General features: G+C 41.6%; 1 protein-coding gene across 3 annotated transcripts in view; it reads left to right on the forward strand.

Moving 5' to 3' along the window:
• The window catches only part of PRKDC (protein kinase, DNA-activated, catalytic subunit), an 81,920-nt gene extending 60,686 nt beyond the window's left edge, over positions 1-21,234 (forward strand). For all 3 annotated transcript variants that reach the window (XM_040070746.2, XM_058421720.1, XM_058421718.1), the window contains 19 exons: positions 398-509; positions 2,053-2,242; positions 3,337-3,511; positions 3,595-3,785; positions 6,195-6,375; positions 6,894-7,054; positions 8,437-8,648; positions 9,668-9,755; positions 10,421-10,564; positions 13,229-13,433; positions 14,018-14,085; positions 14,362-14,582; positions 14,887-14,979; positions 16,836-16,925; positions 18,157-18,228; positions 18,311-18,512; positions 18,948-19,136; positions 19,721-19,860; positions 20,869-21,234. In XM_040070746.2, coding sequence (XP_039926680.1) covers positions 398-509; positions 2,053-2,242; positions 3,337-3,511; positions 3,595-3,785; positions 6,195-6,375; positions 6,894-7,054; positions 8,437-8,648; positions 9,668-9,755; positions 10,421-10,564; positions 13,229-13,433; positions 14,018-14,085; positions 14,362-14,582; positions 14,887-14,979; positions 16,836-16,925; positions 18,157-18,228; positions 18,311-18,512; positions 18,948-19,136; positions 19,721-19,860; positions 20,869-21,073 — 2,939 coding nt within the window. In that variant the 3' untranslated portion in view covers positions 21,074-21,234. The remainder of the gene's footprint in view (positions 1-397; positions 510-2,052; positions 2,243-3,336; positions 3,512-3,594; positions 3,786-6,194; positions 6,376-6,893; positions 7,055-8,436; positions 8,649-9,667; positions 9,756-10,420; positions 10,565-13,228; positions 13,434-14,017; positions 14,086-14,361; positions 14,583-14,886; positions 14,980-16,835; positions 16,926-18,156; positions 18,229-18,310; positions 18,513-18,947; positions 19,137-19,720; positions 19,861-20,868) is intronic.
• Positions 21,235-24,418: the final 3,184 nt, after the last annotated feature.

Below are 24,418 nucleotides of genomic sequence, written 5' to 3' on the forward strand. Positions count from 1 at the left end.
ATAGCAATTAGCAGAGATGAAAAAATGGATGTGGTATATAAGTTGCGCCTACTGATGTAGGCCTGAAGTGCACATTATGTGCATAAACCAAATCGGATATTAAATTTAGTTAACAGTTCCACTATATTCCAGCACATTCATATATGGAAAGGAAACTACCTGGTGGTGATCCCCAGTGGCAGTTGACACAGATGTCCTTATGGAATCCCCTGTGCTTCAGCAATAAACAAAAGTAATATGATCACTGAGCAGGGTTTTTAGTGCAAGCCCAGAAGTGCAAGTGGGTTGCTTAATTGCGGTTTTCTGGTTTGAATGTTAGTTAGACTATATTTTGTTTAGCCTCTTTTCATGCTGTTTGGCTTCAGATGCATTTAAAAAGCTCTTAATTGATTTCTAGGTAACTTAGCTTCAGAAGCTTCCCTTAAGAGACTTCTCAGAACTTGGACAAGCAGATATCCAGATGCTAAAATGGATCCTATGAACATCTGGGATGATATCATCACAAATCGGTAAAATTGCATTCTTGGGTTAGCTTAAGTTTTGTCTGCCCGTTGAGTTCCAGGAAGAGCTTTTTGAAATGGTGCTTGTTTTTGTATGGGAAGGGCTTGATCCAATGTATGACTTCTTTTTCCATTCTTTTTTAACTCTGGTAGTAGCTTTCTTAACGTAACTGGGGAGTTTGTGTGACTAATTTGTGGTGAGGAGCAAAAGGAGGCTGAGAAATGGCCAGGGAATAAATTGTATTTTGATAGGGAAACATAGATGTTAGTTTAGGCGTTTTCTTGCATCAGTGACTATATGCACTGTTGTAAGCTGGCCCATTTCAGCAGTCCTTCAACATATTCGCTTGTAATTGAGTAGATTAGCTGCGTTTAGCTCAATGAAACACCACCCAAAAGGCCAATCAATTACAAATAAAAATACTTGCCTGCTTTGTAGGCAGTTCCAAAATGAGGTAGCATACAAATCAAACCCAGCCCTGTCACTCTCAGTGCTTCACCTGTTTATGGGAAAGGTAATGACCACTGCTTTAATTGGAGACTTGTGTTGTGCAACTGTTGCTAGAAAGAACAAAGGCTCTCTGGAGACTCCTTTGGATTAGCTCTGAAGGAACTGCAATGCTTTTTGAAATTTGAAAGTTGTCTGTCCTTGCCATGGTGTCAGTCTTCATCCCAATTCATTGTTGCAGTGAAAATCTTGGTTAGTCCTCTGTTACTGTGTGATAAATTCTTCAGTAGCTCTGCTGACGCATACTGTGCTCTGTGATTTATTTTGTTATCTCTTGGTGTCAGGAAAACGAAGACCTTATTGCAGTTCAATATTAGGCAGAACACATGGCATGGCTTACTTTTGAAAAACGTCTCAAAACATTTATGGCTTGAAGGGTTGTCAGGGTTTTAAACACTTCACGTGTTTTTAGAAAACCTTTGTCTCATCTTAAATTAGTAACAAAGGATGTGCCAAGTACCACTTCAGAGTGTAGTGCTGTCCTCTGCTTTGAGTAACAGCCTACATAATGAGATGTGCTATTAAATTAGATCGCACTAGTTGTGGAGTGACAGGATTTAGCACTTCATGGCAATTCCCTTTCAAAAGGTGAGTGTGCTTGCTGATCTATTCTGCAACACAGATTTTGATGTTGGCATGTGTTGATGTGATAAACATTTGAATAGCAGGTTGACCTAAAATACAGCCTGGCACTCACACTAAGTAATTGAGGCTCCTGTTTGTGAAGCTGGAATGCAAGTTATGGCTTGGTGAATTTAGGGACTGGAGCTTGCACAAAGGAACTAACTAACAAAAAATCCCACTCTATAATGAACATTTTCTAATACTAATCTGGTCAGTTCAAGATCCTGCATGCTCTCAGGGTCAGCCTGACCCCAGTTGGGAGTGTCCAGGCTCTGAGGCCTGTGTTTAGCCTGGCAAAAGGTGATAGCTGTAGTTTCACATTTTTTTAGCTGTGTTTACTGTTAGGCAGATCAACACTTTTGAACATTCATTTCCTGCAATGTATACCAGATGATCTCTACCCCTGTTGTTGTTGTGCAGGTGTTTCTTCCTTGACAAACTGCAGGAGAAGCTTCCCTCTGATCAGGCCAATGACAGTATGGAGGTGGATGGAGAATACAGTGCTGGTGACCAAATGGAGGTGGATCAACAGAGTGAAAACATTCACTCAATGATTAAAAGCTGCAAATTTAATATGAAAATGAAGATGATAGAAAGTGCCAGGAAACAGGTGAATATACCGTCTGATAGCTTCTGCTGAGAAAATACATAGGAAAAAAAAAAGTAAAATGCCTTTTAGGTGGTCTTTGGTACCCTTTTGCCAGGGCAAACCTTGTCTCTTTTTGACCCTGCTGTTCAGGATATTTTTGAAAGCTCAAGAAAGTCAATTCCACAATGAAAGAAAACAAAAGGATAAATGTTAATTACAAAGTTGTTGCTAATTTGTCATTACTGGAAATGTGCCTGAAGTCCCCTTTGATCCGCACATGGTTTTGGACACTCTAAAGGGCAGATAAAGTATCTGAAATGTTTCAGTCTTTAATGGAAGGGATTCTTACAATCAAGCATTATGCTTCTTATTTACAAATAATCTGTTCTGTACAAGAAAAAAATGAATTCTGATTGAGTTAGTATAATTTATTTCAATCAACAATGCTGAATTTCTTTTCATTCACAGTTTTCATTACTGTTGTTAGTTAACACTAACAACTCAAGTTAAGTGACTTAGAAATTTTGGGTTGAATCTGGATGTTGAAATGACTGAAACAGCCTTTTTGATGATGGGCCTTTGGTGCTTCAAGCTTGAGACAAGATGAATAATTACAAGGTCTCTCATCTTCTGAGATGCTGCAGAAATCTGCAGGCATTAACAAGAGTTTATTTTAAGCAATCTGATAAGCAAATATAACCTTACTGCTTTGTAGACTATACACTCTTGAAGGAGTAAGTGAAAAATAAGATTTCCTTTAATGTTACTTCCATGAAACTTCTCATCGAAACACAAACGTAAGAGATGTTCTTAATGATATCTTAAATCAAGTTGTGTTTCCCTTATGTGTTTGTACTACAGAGCAGTTAAATGCTTCATGCAGCTGGAATTATTTTCTCGGTGTTTAAACCCCTGTTCTTCTCTTTTGCTATTCAGACTTCTCCATTAGCACAAATATGGTTCTGAATATGAGACCTGGCAAGCAGCGAACACCTCTTTGCCTTACTGTAACTTTACCTGGGTTACTTATATCTTCTCACACCTAATTTGGTTGTGGGCAGGTTTTAGTTCCTCTTCAGATACATGGTCTGAAAATTCTCTCCATCTGAATACAGAGCAGCTTTGCGGTGGCCAAGAAGCTCCTGAAAGACTTGCGCAAAGAAGCCAGAACGAGGGAGGACTGGCTGGTGAGGTGGAATTACGCCTACTGCCGCTTCACTCACAGTAGCAGCCGCAACCTGAGCTGTCCTGAACGCATGCTCTCGGTGTTGAAAACCATCTCCCTGCTTGGTAACAGCCTTTGCTTCGCCTTCTTTATTTTACAAAGTTGCTTTGTTGTCCAGTTACTAGCTTTTGTTTTTGAATTCCAACAGAAGATACCAAATCTGACTATCTCAGCAAGAATGTAATGGCCTTCCGAAACCAGAATCTTCTTTTGGGTACTACGTATCACATCATGGCCAATGCTCTTAGTCAGGATCCAAGATGTCTTGAGCAAATTGAGAAAGAAAAGGCTGGAAAGATATCACTAATATCGGGAGAAAGCCTTGAGAACCCTAAAAAGGTAAATGAGAGGGGAAGATCTTTTAGTAATTTCACTGTGATTATTACTACAAATTACTACATCAGTAGGTAGTGATGGCTACGGATAGATCCAGAGCGTGTGAAACCTGTCTGCTATTAGCAGTGATTTGTCTAGCAATGCCAGCTGGAGAAAGAAAGGGGGAGAAAAAAAGGCTGTGGTTGCTGTTTCTTCCAGGTTCTGCTCTCCTGGAGTTCTGCATCACTCTAACCTTTCTAAATAGGAGAATGTTCTTGTGTTTCTCTGTACATACATTTTGAGAGGAGGGGGAAGACATAGTCACAGCATCTGCATGCACAGTAGCCAGACAAGGCTTGGGATCCTGAAATCCTTGATTTCAGCTGGGCATTTGTGACCCACTTCATGCTCCCAGACTATTCTCTTTGATAAAGAGATACACTTACTTTGTGTAAGTGATTTTTAATGTGATAAAGAAGGATTTTTAAGGCAGAGCACGTACAGGTCGTCTTTGCCTATTTTGGGTAGGTGTGCATTTGAAGAACACAGTACTAGACTGTGCTGCAGCTAAAATTATATTTGCTGTCGGTTGTCCCGCATGCTGTGGCTTTGATTTCTTGTCTGTCAAATGGATTAAGAATTTGAAGTACCACTGCTGGCTTATTTCTACTGATTTCTAAAGACACCATGAAGACCCTTACGTATGGAATCATAGAATGGTTTGGGTTGAAAAGGACCTTAAAGATCATCTAGTTTCAATCCCCTTGCCATTGGCAAGGGCTCCATCCACTAGACCAGGTTGCTCAGAGCTCCATCCAGCCTGGCCTTGAGCACATCCAGGGAATGGGGTGTTCACAGCTTCTCTGGGCAACCTGTTCCAGTGGCTCACCACCTTCACAGCGAAGAGCTTTCCCCTGGTAGCCAATCTAAACCTACTCTCTTTCAGTTTGAAGCAATTGCTCCTTGTCCTGTCACTACACGCTCTTGTAAAAAGTCCCCTTCCATCTTTCTTGCAGGACCGCTTCAGGGAATATGAAACACATTAGTATTAAAAAAATGTCCTTAGTTTGTGTTTTATGGTTGTCAAAAGTAAAGCAGAACAAGAAGAAATTCCTGAAAAAAAAGGTTTCAGATTTTCAGGTGTGTAGAAACTTAAGCAAAAGCTTGAGCTTCATTTATTAGCTAATTCTTAAGAGCATTCTTCTTTGGGCAATCTAAAGGGTGAGCATAAAAGTTCTTCTGTGTCAGATGAGTAAGATTGCCATACCAGGGATTTCTGTAAGATTAGGAAGCTTAGCCTTACTTTAGCTTAGTAGTAAGCAGCACTCTGACCCTGGTTGTCTCCTTCTACCTGCCTGACTATTTAACTTCAATTACAGCATTTAGTATGGCCAGAAGGGCCAGGGAAGTGATTGTCCTGCTGTGCTTGGCAGTGGTGAGGCTGCACCTCGAATCCTGTGTTCAGTTCTGGGCCCTTCACTACAAGAAAAACATTGAGAGGCTGGAGCATGTTCAGAGAAGGGCCGTGTACAGTTGGGGAAGGGTGTGGAGCACAAGTCTTGTAAGGAGCAGCTGAGGGAACTGGGATTTTTTTAGCCTGGAGAAAAGGAGGCTCAGGGAAAACCTTACTGCTCTCTACAACCCCCTGAGAGGAGATTGTGGTGAGGTGAGGGTTGGTCTCTTCTGCCATGTCCCCAGTGAGAGGGTGAGATGAAATGGCCTTAAGTTGTGCCAGTTAGGTTCACATTGGATATTAGAATTTATTTTTGTTTTTTAATGAAAGAGTGGTCAGCCATGGGAATAAGTTGTCCAGGGCAGTGGTGGAGTCACCATCTCTGGAAGTGTTCAGGAGGCATCTGGATGTGGCACTTTTGGATGTGTTTTAGGGGTAATTGTGGTGGTGCTGGGTTGGCAATTGGACAGATGATCTTGAAGGTCTCTTTCAATCTTCATGCTTCTGTGATTCTGTAAAGAATCCTGTCAAGTCACCCTTTGCATGAGCTACATTAGAAATGAATGATGAATATTACTATATTTATAATAGGGAAAAAGGCATCAGTGTAAATTAAGCAGATGTTGTAGATATGTCTTAATAGGAAAAAACCCTGAAAGTTTTATTATATTTTCTGTTAACTTTTCCAAAAGCTCCAGTAACGTTAAATTTTTTGCAGTGATGAAAATTCCACTTAACATGTCCAAAGACTAATTTAAGTTTATGTATTTCCATTGAAAATTGTGGGAAATAAAGTTCTGGAAATCACTGTGAGAAATAACATCCCAGTTTTTTTCCTTTATATCAGCTGCTCAGAGCATCTTAAAAGAGTTAAAGTTTTATCTACTCAAGACTTGCTACAAAGCTCCAGTTTCAGACAGGATTGTTCAATGCTACTTGCTAATGCGTGGGGTTTTTTTCCTCTTGTGGTTGAATTTCAGGTGCTGGCAGGTCTGAACAAGAAGGCTTTTCAGTGTTTCAGCTGTGCTGTGAGGAAGTCTGAAGAGGAGGTGCAGTCCTACTCCATGGACCATGTGGACATGGTGGGAGTAGTCGATGCATATATGACTTTGATCAGCTTCTGTGACCAGTATCTGCGCAGGGAAGAGGAAGGCTCTCTTGGTTAGTCAGGATTTCTCCTAAGCTTGTGAGGTGTATTAATCTGTGACCCGTGAGCTTTTGCTGTACCCAGGAGATGTCCATGGGCAGCGCAGCTTGAATTTAAATGGAGTGGTTTGACCTCCAGTTCAGCATTACTTGTACGCCTTTTTTCACCTCCAGTGTTGCTGCAAGCTTTGGTACTAGTAGATCACTTGTAGTCTCACTCTTACTTGTGAGGAATATATCATATCCAGCAGATGCTTCCCTTGTTCCTTCCCAGACCACAGCAGCCTTGTATTTAAAACAGGCAAGATACCAGCAGTGATGCAGCTTCCTGATAAAGCTAATCCTTACAGTCCCCAAGTACATGTGTTGCAGATGTGTGCAGTTCAAACAGATGGGAAGGAGAACAAAGTAAAAATACAAACTACACTTGAAATAAAAGAGTACCAAATTGTAAAGATGAATGTTTCAGATGATCAAAGACATGGAACAAGTGATGGTGTTTCTGATAATTCTTGTTTAATGTCTCTTGGCAGAAATTAACACTGTGGATCTGCAGCAGTTCCCAGCTATTGTGGTGGAGAAAATGATAAAAGCTTTAAAACTGAATTCCAGAGAGGCCAGGCTGAGATTTCCTAGACTGCTCCAAATAATTGAAAGATATCCAGCAGAGACATTGGGTCTAGTGACACGAGAGGTTAGTTGCTTCAATTTTTCTGGCAGCAAATGTTGCTGTAAATCAAATTTTATAGGTGGGGGTGGAGGTTGGATGCATTGAGAGGTTAGACTGGTAAGTTTTGCTTCAGGGAAATCAGATAAATTTTATCCCATCATTGTTCCTTGTCTTTTCTGTAACTTACTGGATCTAATTCATGTGGACAATTTTTTTTTCCTTAGAAATTTAACTTTTTATCATTATTCTGATTCCAAATGTTTGTTTGAGAGCTGCTGGAGAACAACTGTGGTATGCTTTGTCTTTTTTTTTTTTTTTTTTTTTTTTTCCTTCGGAACAATCTAAATGGGCTGACAAAGGTGGTTAGTATTAGGGTGAGGAATGCACCTTATTACTGTAAACTGAGTTTCCTGTATGCAGGAAGCCAGCAGCTTTTCCAGACTCATTCCATGTCTCCCACCTTTCCCTGTCCTTCACTTCAGAGGTTACAACAGCTTTGTATTCCTTTGTATTTCCCACTTCCTTCCTTCCTTCCTTTTACAACCTGTCTTTCCATTGCCGTTGCATGGCAGGATACCAGGAGCCTTCCCTGCTGCCATGGGACAGATAAGCTGAGACCTTCTCTGTGACTCATGCCTGTTCCTGCCTTGGCCCGCCTGCCTTTTCAACCCCATGTCATTGTGCTGCTGCTCCCAGAGCAACAGACCCTTTCAGAGAAGGAACTCAAGTGAGGCAGCAACTCGGGTTAGCTATCCCAAGGAATTGAGAAAATAGCAGAAATGGCTGAGGTGCACAAGGCGTGGCTGCGGAGAAACACCAGTAGTTCAAACAGAACCTGACACCAGCTGACAGATCTCACCCAGAAATGGAGTTCACCAGGGCTCTGTGTTCACCAATCCTCTGTCTTTCTGTGAAATAAATGCTGACAATCTGATCTTAAATTCTATTAGAAACGCTTAAAGATGAACAAAGGACAAAACTGTGGTAGAAGTTTCAGTTTTCTCCTTCCTGGCATTTTTTACGCAAATCAAGACTTCATCCCAATGGTGTTGGAACTGAATTCATTCAGATTTTCGAGTTGTTTGTATGTGGTGATCAAAAATTATTGTACTTCATCCAGAGACAAAAGCCGCAAGTTTGAGTCTAAAGCCTCATATTGATCAACAGGCTGCAAATCTTTATAATGGAAAAGCTATTAAGCAGCAGTGGTGGTGGTAGTAGAAGTGATAATAATAATTAAATCTGTGCTTCACTGGGGGATGTTTTGCACACCTAGTTGACATTCTCTGTTTCCTTTTCATGTTTCTCTGTCAGGCTGCACCACGGAGCAGTTTTGGTTTTTTGCTTTTTTTGTTTGGTATTTTTGAAGAGGACCAAAGATTAAACCAGTGTCTGGTTTTTTGCAGCTTTCTTCGGTTCCCTGTTGGCAGTTCATTGGTTGGATTAGCCAGATGATGGCACTACTGGACAAGGATGAAGCAGTAGCTGTACAACATACTGTTGAAGAGATTGCAAATACCTATCCCCAGGCACTCATCTACCCTTTCATGATCAGCAGTGAAAGTTACTGCTTCAAAGATACTGCAGCTGGCTGCAAGAACAAGGAGTTTGTAGAAAGGTGAATTTGCAATTGTAGTAGCTCTTTTGTATGTTTTTTTTATTCAGGAGTGGACAGATCCATTTATTTTTCCTATACAAACCCTTTTCTTTAGTGAGCGTGAGAAATAGTAGAGGCTGGTCTTGACTTTTTGTTTAAAGGCACAGAGAAATGCAATACATCAGCTCTGTCAGTGTCAGACACACTCTGTCATGTCAGTTGGTGGCATGAAACTTTATGAAGTGTTGGGTACATATAGTCCCCAGGCTGGTGCAAGTTAGAAGTTTTCCCAAGATAAAATAAAAAGACCACAGAGGGGCAACCCCTTTTTCTTTGTAATTCTGTGGTATTGAACATTTATCATCTTTCTAATGCCAAGAGGAAGCAGCTATGTTTAAGTAGCATAGATGCTCATACCAGACTTCAGAGAGGGCAGTGAAATGGATGCATGTTATCTTGGGAATGACAGCTCTTGGCTATGGTGTTCTCTGCTTCTTCAGTGTGCAACGTGCTGCTTCTCTTACAAGCCTTCCCTTGTCCCTTTTGGCATGCAGTAACACTTGAGTTAATCCCCAAGCAAAAACCAGTTTCTATCACACAGTGCTGTAGAACCGCTCTTAAAATTTTGGGTGTCTTTTTGCCTTTTTCTCAAATTTGATATGTTTGCTGTATAAATTTTTGCATAAAATAAAAAACACAATCGCAGACAGTATCACCCTTCAGTAACTGTCATGACAGGGCGCATGGTCTGGTCAGTGCCTGTGTCTGTTTCAATCATGCTTTCCACACACACACCAAGTTCCCATTTTCATAGTGGGACATATAATTTAAAAAATGGGAGTTGTGTGGCGTGTTTAGTCAACATATATGCCAGTCATGCAGCCTGAGAGGGAATTCCAAGGGAGTCTTGCCTACTTACACCTGAATTATTTTACCAGATTCTTGTATATAGCAGACAGTCTAGATCATTGCCTGTCTGCAGGCGAGGTGGTGATGGTAGTTCCTGTTGCATAGTGATGCATTTTTCTCTTCTTTTAAAGGATCAAGAACAAGTTGGGTAGAGGAGGAATAGTTCAAGATTTTGTTCACTCCCTGGAGCAGCTCTCTAATCCTGTAATGATTTTCAAGGTAAAGTGTATTTTTATCCCCCTTCCCCTTCATTCCTCTCCCTCTGAGCAAGTGCTGGGTGGAGCCTGACACAGTTCAGTTGACACCACAGCCACCGGAAGTGGTTCAACCCAGCACCAACTCATGATGATGATGATGTCGGGATGCTGTCAGCAGCTTTCACTAGTGATGGACTCCCTCCCTTGTGCCAGCTGGATGTTCTGCTCCCGCCCTTTTCAGCTTTCCCCTTCCAGATCTGTGCCATGCCCCATGCTCTGTCTTCCTTAATCATTCTGAAACCCTTATAGAATTATCATTTGTGGCCATCTTTATAATTTTGGACTACTTGTGTTCAACTACATGTTCTTATGCTCTTTCCCTGCTGGGCATCCCTTGTTTGTCCAAAGGATTCTTGTCCCGTGTTTGGCACCACTCCTGGCCCCAGAGAGGCTTTCTTAGCACTAAACACTATGGTACTAAACATAATCATCATAATAAAGTAGAAACATTTTATCAAGACACAGAATGAAAGGAAAATATTTCTGTCGTCTTTTCCGTTCTCTTTTTTTTTGTCAAAAGACACGTAATAGTTTGACTGTTAGTAAATGCAGTGATCCCGGTGCAATTTGAAGAGCAAGGGTCAATAAATCTTTTCTCAGTACTCATGTGTTTTCTTCTCTTTGCAGGATTGGGCTGAGGATGTCAGAAACGAATTGTCAAAACCTCAGAGAAACAAAAAGAAGCTTAAGGAAATGTATGAAGAAATGTACAAGAAGTTGGGGAATTTGGAGGCTCCTGGCCTTGGATTGATGAGGAAAAAGTTTATTCAGGTATATATGGTTACTGAGTAGTGTTGGCATCCTGGCTTTTCTAGAAGGCAGTAGAAAGTCAAAAGAGGGAAACAGCTGTTACAGGTGCTTCAGGACTTGATGAGACTTGATCTAGTCAGGAGTACAGGACTGGGATTTCTTTGCTAGAAGCCATGGACTTAATATAGTTCACCTTCCACTTCTAGCTGCCCTGCAGGGATAAATGTTCTGTCTTACACAGCTTCTACCTCTCCTGTCCTGCATGTTGCCAGGTTCTTAGGACCTGAGCCTCTAATCTTCTGTGGGAATCTGGCCTTGTTTTCTGTTCCCTACTGCCTAGAATTTATGAGCACCTTAGGGAGTTTTGCTGTATTATACTGCTTAAATTTGCTGCCGATACGAAGTTACTCATACAAAAGTTACAACTATGAAGAATTAAGGAAAACGCTTTACAAAACTGATTGAATTCCAAAGTGGTGAAAATCAGCGTAGAAAATGAAATGCCGCGTGGCAAGAAAATGTAATTACCCTAGTATCATATAGGAATTCTGCGTATTTTTAGCTGACTGTTGCAGTTCAAGAACAAAATCTTGATTTGTGATCGTTCTTTGAAAGCAGCAGCTGTGAAAACTCAAGGTCAGTCAGGAAAGAAAAGTGAATGTTCATCGTTATTAAGAATAGAGAACTAAACATGGATTTGTACATTGGTATAGAAGCCTTCTCTGACTCTTGCTTCTTGAGCATTATAGTCCTCGTCTGCAGGATTCTCAGCATAGTAAAATTGGATGAGGTTCAAAGTGGTAAGAATAATCAGAGGTACAGAGTAACCACTGCACAAGCAACTTCAGCGCTCCTCCAGTTGGAAAAGATGCAGTGATGCCGGATACAATAAAGCTCTTAGCATAGCAGGCATGGCACGAATGGACTTGGTGAACTTCAAGGTCTTTTCCAACCCTAGCAATTCTATGGTTCTATCAGGAGTGCCAAACGTGGAGTAAATGCTCCGTGGAAGTGGCAGGTTCAAACAAGTGCGAAGCTTTTCCTCATTCAGTGCACACTTAGGTGCTGAACTCCTGCTGCAGGGTATTAGGTGCTTTCATGGGTTCAAGTAGCAAGCAGGCAACAGCACAGCGAGGGGGCAATGCTTTGGGAGCTTTTACATACAAATTCGTGCTCGGGTCCAGGAATCCCGGAGCTGCAAATTGCTGAGGCCAGGAAAGTGATACTCCTGGTTGAAGGAGCTGTCCTGACTGTGTGCTTGTACTGTATGTGCATAGCCCCGTGGCCAGGGCGGGGTGCATCCAGCTCTCTCCCATTGTGGCCGTCCTTGTGTCACATTAGCATTAGATAAACTAACCTGGGTGTCTGTAGGGAGATTCCTTCCCCATGAGTGGAAAGGTGGAGGATGAGAGGAAGGTGGAGTCGGGAGGAGGTGAGGTGATAATGAAGCAGAAAGGGTAATTGGGAGTTTAGGGGCACACTAGCCTTGTGAATGTGTTGCTGTGAGATAAGATGGGTCTTTGATGATAATGACTTTAAACTCAAGAGTGGGGGATAAGAATGTGCAGGATGTGCCGGTGTCAGGGGTGGGGGTAGGGAGAGGGGAGCAGCTATACAGGGTACGTGCACATCAAGGGACACAGCAGGCATAAGCACAAACGTTGTTTGGATTATTTGTGTGCCCACACACACAAGAAAAATCCATGGCTCTTTAAAACACTGAAACGTGCAGTATTAGAGGTACAGAGAAGAACAGGGGAGATGCTGGAGAGGGATATCAGGGTTGTTCCCCTCTGAAGACTGAATTCTTTGCTTTCATGATGCATTATTATGAAGAAACAAAGTGTGCTGTGAGAATAACTGTATCATTTCTAGTGTCCTTGCTGAAGGACAAGTTGTCTCTCTTGACTGACACACAAAATTGCTTTACTATGTGGAGTACTTCAAGCTCATAATCTGGAAATAGATTTAGTGATAAAGATGTTGTTGACTGTAGCAGTCTCCTCAAAAGGATAATTTTTTTTGTATTTTCATTTACTACAGTGAAATAGTTTCATATTCACAGATTGGTAGAAAAATGGTCAGGCATTAAAAAAAAAAAAAAAAATCTTTAAAAGCCTATAATACCTAGTCTAAGAAGGAACATTTGGTTTTTCTAAAACCTTGAATTACGAACACAGGAAGTCAATTCAGTTAACTATTTATAGATAGTTAACTTCCTTCATTCAATGGATCCAAATCCAAAATTTGCTATTTTTCTTTATCTATCAGGATATTTAAAATACTTTAAAATATGGGTTTATACATTTTATGTCTAAAATTATTGCTAGGCAGTAATAAATCCATGAATAATAAATCCAGTAGTAAATAAAACATGTAAAACATTTCATGGAGTCACAGAATGATTTGGGTTGGAAGGGACCTTAAAGATCATCTGGTTCCAACACCCTGCCATGGGCAGGGACGACACCTCCAACTAGACCAGGCTGCTCCGGGCCCCGTCCAGCCTGGCCCCAGGGATGGGGCATCCACAGCTTCTCTGGGCAACCTGTTCTGGTCTATATTAAGAATTTCTTCCTAATATCTAAACAAACCGTGTGTATAGATAGGAAGGAACCCTTTTGGTGCTCTTGGGTATTTTCTAGCACTGTGTAAACAGGATTCCTTTCTATAAATGATTGTTAGGCTTTTGGGAAGGAGCTGGATCATCATTTTGGCAGAGGTGGTTCAGAACTGTTGGATATGAAGATTAGCGACTTCAATGTGATTGCAACTTCTCTCCACACAAAAATGAGCAAAACACATAAAGAACCTGGGAACCTCAAAGAATGTTCACCATGGATGAGTGAATTCAAAGCTGAGTTCTTGAGGAACGAACTGGAGGTTCCTGGTAAGTTCCCCTTCAATGTCGATAGTGAATTGTCCCTTACAAGAAAGTTGCTCTCGATTTATTTCTTGTATTGGCTATATATTACGGCCTTCTTTCTGGCCTTAGGCCTTATCTGGCCTTACTTGAAATATTTCTGTTCACCCATTATCTGTTAAATCCGTTCTTGAGCTGTAGTCCTGTTTTTTTAAAATTGTATCTAAGCTTGTATCTCTTACCTAAGAATTTAGTATTTTTCTAAAGGCCTGACTCTAGGAAATCTGATCTGTAATTTTCTAAAGGTCTGACTGCAGGAAATCTGATATATAAATCTAATGCCTGTTTAAATCTAGTTCAAAAAAAGTTGTGTCTTCTGAAACCATCAAGAGCTCGATTCTAACAGCTAAACAAGGAAAGGGTATCAGTAATTCACAGATAAAATCATACTATGTGTACGTTGGATCTTTTTTACACATTTAAAAGTATTTTCTTCATAGTTGTCATTCTACCAATTTGACAAAACATTTGGATATGTGTTGTGGTGTTAAACACACTTTAAAATAACACCAGGCTATGTACTAATATTTTTTTTTCTGCTACCACTTCAGGTCAGTATGACGGAAAAGGGAAACCGCTACCAGAGTACCACGCAAAAATCTCTGGATTTGATGAACGGGTATGTTTTCAAGATTGAGTCAAAATCCTGTGTGGTATAAATCTGTGTCCATGTACCATTTAAAGAGTTTGGTAGTAGCAGGATCATTGCTTGTTTACACGTCTTGCAGCATACAAAGGAAGGGCTGCAAATGGGCTTTTTTTTTTTTTTCTGTTATAATTGAATAACTTGATTATGTCATCTAGGAATGACACGTATGCTTAATTTCAGTGATGATTCTGTAAGACCAAGTCTTCTGTCACAAATGTTTTTTCCTTTTTCCTGTCTTTTTCCAAGATAAGTGTGATGGAATCCTTGAGGAAGCCAAAACGTATAACAATCCAAGGCAGCGATGAGCGGGAGTATCCTTTTCTTGTCAAAGGTGGTGAAGACCTGCGACAAGACCAACGCATTGAGCAGCTGTTTGATGTAATGAACATTATCCTTTCCCAAGATGCTACTTGTAGCCAAAGAAATATGCAGTTAAAAACTTACCAGGTCATCCCCATGACAACAAGGTAGGCGTTATCTTGAAGGGATGGAAATCCTTATGTTAACGTGTAGTACTTTTGGGATGTTGGAAAGTGAGAATTTTGTGTGCCAGATTCAGATTGAGAGTGTTTTGTGCCTTGGCTTAATTTATTTTTTTCCTTTTGCTTTTAAACATTGAAGTTGCTTTGTCTGGAAACTGTTTTTCAGAGTATATTTAAATTGGTAGCTTTTAACCTTCTTTTAACAGACACTAGAAATGCTTCCCATTTCTGCTGTTCCTGTAAAGTTCAGCTCTGAGCTACTCGTTATCTCTGACTTACTTTGTTCTAGACTGGGACTCATCAAGTGGCTGGAAAATACGTGTACCTTAAAAGAATTCCTTAAAAATAGCATGTCTGAAGAGGAAGATACCAGCTATTACAGGTGATGCTTAGTTTAGCTCTCTGCTTTAGCAGAGACCACTACTAACCGGTTTTTGGATAACTGACAGTCTTGTGGCAGGATTTTCTTTTTCCTTTTTTTTTTTTTTTTTTTTTTTTTTTTAATTAAAGAATAAAAAAAAAGCACTTATAAGCAAGGAGGCAGTTTGTGCTTCCTGACCCAAATTAGTAATTGGCAACCGTTTGTTTAATGAGTGCCATTGTAGCTAGAATATCCTCCACCCAGCTTGTTTAAACAAGAAGCTTATAATTATAATCACGTGTGACGTCATTATCATCACCATTTCCTTATCAGCAGATTGATTTTACAAGCAGAGGATTTTGATCTCTTGATTTGATCAGGCAGGAAATGGACTTAGGTCAGTGGGGGGCAGGGGAAGGGAGTAGAGACGGAGCTTTCAGAACCTGGGTTCAGCAGTGAGTCAGTGATGGGGGATGGAAATTGGCAGCAGATGCACAGAACACAACTGTAACAGAGCACTCCCTCTGACTTGATACAAATGCTGGGTTTGAATAAATTATACTGCTTTCTCGTGATTGTAATTGGAGGTTGAATATTTGTAAAATTGATTTTATTCTGGCATTTCAGCCTAGTTCTGTCCTGGAATTTAGAAATGTGGTTTAATTTACAAATGTGGTTCTTAGTTACATAATCTCTGTTTGGGTTTGTCTGAGTGTTGTTGTCATAATTTATTTTTACTAGTTAACATTTATGGTGCAGGTTGGACTCCAAAGAGTCTTTATTTCTAAGGTTATTTGATTTGTGAGCAGTTTAGGAACTGCTGGAGTTCCTGCATTACTGCTGTCTGATTCACTGTTGTGAACAGCAGTGGTATTATGTTGATCTCAATCACTGAGTGGGAAAGTGAAGGAAGACTCACATGGAACCATCTTGTGAGGGGAGGAAATTTATAATATGCTCAGTGTAGAAGATCAGCATCTTTCTAAAAGCAGATCATAATTTATTTTTAAAAAAGCCCTTTCCCATATGTTATTCAATCAAGACAATTAAGATATTTTATGTTGAACTATGGTTAAGTGACAGCACTCGCAAAGGAAAATTTGGGTTGGGGTGGAACAACTTTCTGGATTTTTGAAATCCTTTTTCTTTATCCCAAAGTGATGGGCTACAGTCTATAACTGATAAATGCTTCTTAAGTGGAAATGGCATTCTCTATCTCAGAACATGCTTTGGAAGGAAGAGAGAAGGTGGCTGTTCTGCGAAGTTGCTGCCTCTCTGAAATAGAAGTTTAACATCTGATGTATTTAGTTAAGATGGCAGAAAAATATCAAATTATTTCATAAGCAGTGTGACTGATGAATACTGGCTTCTTATGGATGAATATCTCAAGTTCAAGCACCCATTCCTCCTTTCTTGTGCACACTGAGGAGATACCAAACTGCCTCCCTGCATTCCCTGCCCATTTGGAACGACAAAGGGCAGCATGTGCTGTGGTGAACAACATAATGCTTCTTAAAGGCTACAAGACTGTCAGAAGTACCTTTGCCTCCCCACAGAAATTATTTTGGACCCTTCTTCTGGAGATACTCACAGTACCTATTGACAAATTAACACCTTTGAGATGTGTAATCTTCTGTCAGATATGACTGAAGTGTGTTCAAAGCTGGGGCGAAGGAGATGAATGGATCAGCCTATGCTCTGCATAAATTTCATTTCCATAGCAGGGCTAGAATTAATTTAGGCTGTAGCTTCCTGACTTTTCCTTTGCATACAAATCTCATGGGTCAGAGCAGCACACAGCCTGTGGATAATCAAACAGAGAGCAGTCAGATCATACAGGGAAATCATCAGTGCTTTTCTTCCATTTTTGTCCCTAGCCCAAGAGGACCTCGTGCTACCTATTCTGAGTGGCTGTCCAGGATGGGTGGGAAAGAACAGGGCATCTCTCGATACCTTGCTATGTACAGGTAGGTTTCAGAAGAGAATTGCATGTGACATATAGAAGCTAGAGCGTGCAAACACACAGAGATGTAGAAATTCCAGGAAAAAAAAAGTATGATCTGCATTACAGTATGATGACTAGATCTGATTTTTGCTCATTTTACTGCTTTGTCTTCCTGGGGATGCTCTGCAAAATTCCTCTTGCCAAAAATCCTACCAGAATACAGGAATGCTTCCAGAAGCTTGCTCACTTCCTTTAGAAAGTGTCTAGAAGCAGATGCTGCTCTTCAACTTTATTTTCTAGGCGTCTTGTTCCTGATTATGCAGTTAGGTAGGCTGCCTCAGAGCCCAAGCATCTGCTGGAGTTGGACAGAGAAAATCACCATGATTCACTGAGAATTTAAGAATATTTGATGGTTTAGGTCCTGACCTGAGCATCCTCTCAGAGGAATTTCCACACCTACCTAGATCTAGCACTGTGGGTGGTGAGAAGTGAAGTTTCCAGAGCATTTCTTATAAGCTCATAACCTGCATTAGCAAGTGTCTTGCTTTTTAAAGGAACACTTTGACTCGTTTAACTGAATTAATACTTGTATTCAGATCCAGAATGTGCTTTTGAAGTAATTCCCAATCACCCCCACTCATCTTCAGTCTGCTGTATCAAAGGGCTGTCCTCTACTTCTCAACTCTGCTCCTCTCAGAGGGAAGTAGGCTGGAAGGAAAGCACCTGGCACATTTCAGCTCTCACAAGTATTCGGAGCTGGATATGGGCTAGGACAAAGCCTTCTTCCCCAAATCTGCATGGCATGAGTGCCCTCAGCCCCAGTTCTTTAGTTCTGTTGCATCCCCTCTGCTGCACTACTTTCTAGTGTCAGTATAGCCTCAGCCTGCTGCTGAGAGACGGAACTGAGGCCTTAATTCCTCTGCTTGGAAGAGACTGTCCAGCCAGAAAGAACATGATTGTATTGCTTTATTAAAACTTAGCCATCGACTTAAATTTGGAGTAAAATACACAAAGCCACATACTCTTTTGTATTTAGGAATGTCAGTTCCTTGGAAATAACTGTTGGGAGAAAGAGGGAGGATGGCGCACTTCTAATATCAGAATAAATTTGGGGGATGAATCCTTTGTGGCTTGCTGTACTGTTCACTGGAGTAAGCCCCACACTCTGCTGCGGTCATGAGCGGATCTTGACTTTCAGCATCCATCAGGCTGTTATTTCAGCAGCCACCTTTATTTCTCTTCCTGCTTTGCAGAAATGCCAGCCGTACAGAAGCAGTCACATCCTTCAAAAGCAGGGAGAGCAGCGTTCCAGAGGACCTGCTGCGGTGAGTGCTGCTGATGGCTGCACACTGAGAAACAAATGTTGGTGTTTCTTTGCACTCAACAAGCGAATTCTGTTTTGTTAAGGCGAGCCTTTGTGAAAATGAGCACATCTCCCGAGGCCTTCCTGGCCCTGCGCTCCCATTTTGCCAGCTCACACGCGCTGATGTGCATCAGCCACTGGATACTTGGGATCGGAGACCGGCATCTGTCCAACTTCATGATTAACAAGGAGACAGGTGGCATGGTGGGAATAGATTTTGGATACGCTTTTGGTGCAGCCACACAGGTATTTGTTTTCAGTTAATTTGTCACAGCTTTCGCATTTGTTATGCACGATTACGTGTGTGCTCTCAGTACTAGATTTGATGCTCCTCAGTTGCCATTGTTCTGGTGCAAAATAATCTTTACCAGTTATTTCTGGTCAGTCGAATAAAATATGAGTCCAGATATTCTCAGACAAGCAGTGAGCTATAGAACTCCACAGAGTCAGTGTGATGGTGTTTTACATAGATCAGCCGTGGTTTCAGCCACTTTCACTGAATACTCATGACTAGAGCTTTGATGTCACAACTTGGTACAGTTCTACTTCTGCACGTTATTTTCACTGGAGTGACAAAGAGGGTTTCAAGGCTTAAAAAGAATAAAATATTCCCATCTAATCACTCGGTTCCAAGACTTCTTACTTCTTGTTTTCTTTTGACTGTCCTTCCCCTTTGGCTAGTTTTTGAGTGTGCCGGAGCTGATGCCCTTTCGGCTGACTCGCCAGTTCGTTAATCTGATGATGCCAGTAAAAGAATGGGGACTCATTTACAGCGTGATGGTGCATGCCCTGAGGGCTTATCGTTCAGATCCAGACCTCCTCATCAGCACCATGGATGTGTTTGTAAAAGAGCCTTCTTTGGACTGGAAGGTGGGGGTTTGTCCTCTTTGATTTTTCTTCATGTGAAAATTCTTAAAGTGTAATAAGAATAAAACTGATGAAAAAGGAAGTATTCCTTGAGGCTCACTCTCAGTACTCCATTTATTCTTCTTTGTTTTATTAAGTTCTCAGAGAAACTGAACTTAAAAGTATTTAAAATGACAGAATTCTATATTGATGCACAAAATATAGTAGCATATGTCTGTGTTATCAGTGTCCTGTTCTTTATCTTTCATGATAATCCTAAAGACGTGGATAACTCTTGATCACGTTATGCCACTTATGGCACCAGCACAAATATTTTCAACTTTTTGCAGTCAACCTCTTAGATTTGCATAACAGCACTGTATTTATCATACTAAGAGTTACAAAGAAAAAAAATCTGAAACTAGTTGCACTTCAGTAACTTCAGTTGTAAATTAAAGTCATAGGCAAGTTAGATATTATCTCACTGTTTTGTCCTCCTCTGCATCTGCAGTTAAGATACTGGCTTGACTTGCTATGGTCTGTGGCTTAGAAGCCCTTTACAAGTGTGTGATTTATGATTAAATAAGACAAATACGTTTTCTCCTTAGAACTTTGAACAAAGACAGTTAAAAAAAGGAGGCACATGGATTAAGGAAATAGACACATCTGAAGTAAACTGGTACCCTTTGCAAAGGGTCAGCTATGTCAGAAGAAAGCTTACAGGTGCCAATCCAGCAATAATCACTTGGTAAGATGCTCTTCTTTTGCTTTTAACTGCTCCACTAAGGGCTTTGGAAAGCTCCTGTGTCAGATTTTCCTCCCTTTGGATAGAATGGCTGCTAGGAAAAGAGAAGAGACAGACAGGGCAAAATTTCAGCAAACCTTCTGTCAGAATCATTTTGGTCCACGTACAAGCTCTGTGAATCACCCTGCCAGCCAAAACACCAGATATCTCCCTGTGAGTTTTCCTGCTCCAGCTCAGGCCTTCTGAGCAGTTTTACTGCTCCTGGCAGCACATGCCTCCCCTCCCTGTCAGGCTGCTTAATCTCATGCTCCTCTGTCCTACTGTTCTTTATGTTTGTCTCCACTGCTTTTAGGGTAGGGATAATATTTAAATTAATATGTGCTCCTGATGGGGAATTACTTGAAATGTACCAGCTGTAGAGGAGGCATGGAGGAAAGCTGTGTAAGAGAAACATCAGATTCAAATCTGGTGGCATTCTCAGGTTATTTATGTCAGTATAGTCAAGTCTGGCTCAAGCCAGAATGTCTTTTAAGTTCAGTTAAAAGTACAATTAATCCCTTCCATCCTCTCTTAAAAAGGCATTTTGGATTAATCAGGGGAAAGACAGAAAAGCAAAGAAAGCAAGCCTGTTTTAAAACCATACAAATTTTGAAAAGTGCAGGACTTGGGAGGAGTCCCTTCTGCGGTCAAGGCTGAACTGGAAAAGGCAGCAAAATACTTGTTATAGGCACAAATCAGGAGAGCAGGTAAAGAGATCAACAGCTTGGATGTGAACTGCTGCATCCTTCTTTCAGCTAGAGACCTTTGACAAGGTAAATACCCACCAGTTAAAGGACCCCTGAAACTGCCAGTCTTCACTGGCCAAGCCTTCTGCAGCTCTTGAGCAGCCTCCACATCTTGATCTCAATTCAAGCTTTATTTTTCAAGTGCTGTTCTGTATTTAAAAATCCACCTCAGATTTTTTTGCTTATTTCTTTTAGTAAGAGCTTATTTTGGTGTTCTCAATTTCAGCGATGAGCTGCGCCTGGGCCATGAGAAGTCGCCTGCTTATAAAGATTTTGCAGCTGTGGCTCGTGGTAACTCTAATCACGATATCAGAGCCAAAGAGCCAGAGGATGGACTTTCAGAGGAGACCCAAGTGAGATGTCTCATCGATCAAGCGACAGACCCCAATATTCTTGGCAGAGTCTGGGAAGGATGGGAGCCCTGGATGTGAGGAACTGCCTTCTGCAACCCTGTCTGCCAGGGGACCTTTACCCTGAAACACAGCTGCAACCAGATCAGAAGTTTAAGGCCAAAAAGGAAAAAAAACTCTTAACTATTTTTATCACCGGTTAACTTGACCAATAGAGAAAATAAACTGTTTGTATTAAAGCTGTATACAAACTGTTTTGTTTTTTTTTGTTGTTGTTTTTTTTTTTTAATTATTTTTCTTGTGTGTGGTTCTGTAACAAAGCAGCTTTATTGTCTTTGTGTAAAATCAATGTAGAAACAACTGGAGAGGCTGTAGAGCTTAAAGATTTATTTGAAAAGCACTGAGATCCCTCAGTGGAAAGCACAAATTCATAGCCCACAAACTTTGTGGGCATGAGGGTAGTGATGTAGTGAGTCTGTGCTTTTCTTTTGCAGAGACCTTGATGATAGTCAACTTGAAACTAACTGCAGCCACATATTATTTGTAGCTAAAACTTGAAGATTTTCGTGTCGGTAGTATCAGTGGACCACATGGTGAAATTAAACAGAAAACAGCTCTTAGCTCCAGATAACACCTAAAGTATCTGAACAGCTTTTTCATTACTGGATAATGGGACAGTAATGAAGAGACTGTTTTTAGCAATTAGAGGTTATACACTGTTATCTTTGTCCTTTGGAAGTCTGCACTGCTCACAGTGTTATTTCCAAATTATAGTTTGGCCCAAGCCAGTAGTCACTGCCCACAGAGCTGAGCACAGTAAGGTTCTTGCCATAACTGCAGCACAGCACAGGAATGTGTACTGCACTTTGGAATTTGCTTATGCCAAACTGTGGAGGCTGTGCCAGATGTGACTCTTCATCTCCAGCAGGCAGTTCTCAGGTGTGCTGGCTTTGGCTGGGATTGAGTTCGTTTTCTTCAGGGCAGCTGGAATGGGGCTGTGGTTTGTGATTTGTGCTGGAAACTGGTGATAACACAGGGATGTTCCATTATTGCTGTGCAGGGCTTGCACAGAGACAAGGCCTCTTCTGCTTCAGTGTGAGGAGTCCAGGCGTGCCCAGCCAGGACAGCTGACTCCAGCTGACCCAAGGGCTCTCGCTCACCATAGGCTGTCATGCTCAGCATGGAGAGCTGGGGGAAGAGGGACAAGGAGGGGCAGATGCTCAGAGCCATGGTATTTGTCATCCAGCTTTCCTGGGGGGCTGACCACCAGCCTGCCCATGGGAAGCAGTGAATGAATTCCTTGTTCTGCTTCGCTTGTGTGTGCAGCTTTTGCTTTAACCTGTTACCTGTCCTGATCTCAGCCCCGGAGCCTTCTGACTTTCCAGTTCTCTCGGGGGGATCGAGGAGCAGCTCTGTGGGGCTGAGCTCCCCGCTGAGGTTGAACTGCAGTGAGGGCAGGAGTTCTCTCAAACGCTACTGTTGCTCATTAGCCAGATTTACTGTAAGATACAGATTTCACTGAGGCCTTTAATAATTATCATAAAGGGTGTAATAAAACATAATCTTTGTCCTTTCGCTGCCTACAAGATTTCTCTCCTGCCTCTGCGGTAATTGGGGCAGTTCTGGTCTCGCTGAGGGCCACGTCTGCTGCTGGCACCAGTCTCAAATGAATGTCAGCTGGAGAGTAGAGAAATCTGCCTTCTGGATACAACTCCATGAAATACTCACGATGAGGAAGATTGCTGAGGCCTAAAGAACGGGGAGGGAGCTTTTCTGTTTCAAATACTTCCCAGCAACAATTATTATTTGTTACCTTTCTTTTTAATGAACATACTCAATGGTTTGTGTCGATAGTGTTATGAATCAAGAAATTCCAAACATTTTTATCACTTTATTAATTAAAAATATTGTTCGGGTTTATTTTTGTAGAGGAAACATTTAAAAATAAAAATAAACTTTCAGCTGTATACTTCATTTCAAAAGTTAATTTAGTGCACTTTAATCACAAAAAGCTTCCACATTAACCCATTTATTGAGATGACACTGGACGGTAAGGTGGGGTTTCTCTAATAAAAGCGTTGCATACAGTCTGTTTTTGTATACACTTGAGTAAGATGTCACGGTGTTTTGTTCTTTTGATCTCTGCTAACAATTAGGACTTCGATCTTATGACTAAAACTTGGTCAGGTGAGGTACCCTGGCTTCCATGCTGTCACTCTGCAAATATAAGAAAGTTTAAAGCACAATAAAAAAGGCAACATGAAAAGGCAGGGGACATTTAGAAATTAAGTGGCTGGCCGTACGAGGTGTTTAATGGCACTTCTGGCACATACCTCAGATAGTTATTGAGTACTTTGACCTGCGCTGCAGAGGACAAAGTTTAGGTTTATACTTTAACGAGGCTCTTCTGGTAGGGCTTGTGATACCCTCAGCAACAGCAGATGTTTGTGCACAGCAGGCCTCCCTCCCTGGCCCCTGGGAAGGGGAGTTGGAGTGCAGCCCGGCCCTTCCTGGGGGAGGCGGCTGCTGGTCACCCCTCGGTGCTCTCTGCTCCCTGAGGCCCGTGGCGAGCGGCCCTGGCTGGGGGGGAGAGCCTGTGAGACAGGCAAACGTGACACGGGCCGAGAACGTGTTCATGACAATTCCAGTGGTTAAAAGCTCCATTTTGGCCCTAGAACAGGCGCAGTAGTGGGAAGCCTCAGCTACGTCAGCCCTTACTAGTCATGTGTTTGCCGAGCTCATGTGTCGGCTGAGGCACAAGGCACGAGGCTGCTGGGTCTTCGACGCAGAGACACGTCTTGTGCAGAGCGAGTGGGTTTCCCCTAACTTTCTTTAGGGAGCTTTCACCACGAGGCTGAATGGTCCTGGAAATAACCCACCACGTGTAAATGGCAGCTGCTGTCCCCAGGCCCTGCTGCTCTCACTGAGATGCAGCAGCTAAAGGGAAAGGCTGCAGCCAGCCTGGGAGGCAGCAGGGAAAAGTACTGACACAATGCAAACCTCACATGGCTGTGCTCGGTGCTTTACAGGGTGGGATGATTTGGATCCCAGAAAAGAGTTAAGATGATGTGAAGATCAGAGTCAGAGGCTGCATCCGGTCTCATGATGCAAAGCGAAACTTGGGAAGTATTCACAAGTACAGCAGAGTATTTCCTTCTCAGATTAAATAACCTGATGGATGGGCACTATATCTAGAAATCCATTAGCTGTATCTAAAACGTTATGTAAAACATTAGCATATATTCTCACTAGGTTTTTCTTAGAGTATAGAATGATGTGGTGTTTAAACTAATCCTTACCATCCCTGCCAATCTTATAATTTCCCCCTCTAGCTAAGAATAACAGTACTGCTGAATCCAGAGGAAGACTCTGGAACTGCCGCCTGCTGTCTCCTTTCCCAGCTGATAGAGAGGTTCCTGCAGGCTG

Source organism: Hirundo rustica, chromosome 1 (assembly GCF_015227805.2).
Source record: "Hirundo rustica isolate bHirRus1 chromosome 1, bHirRus1.pri.v3, whole genome shotgun sequence".
NCBI lineage: Eukaryota > Metazoa > Chordata > Aves > Passeriformes > Hirundinidae > Hirundo > Hirundo rustica.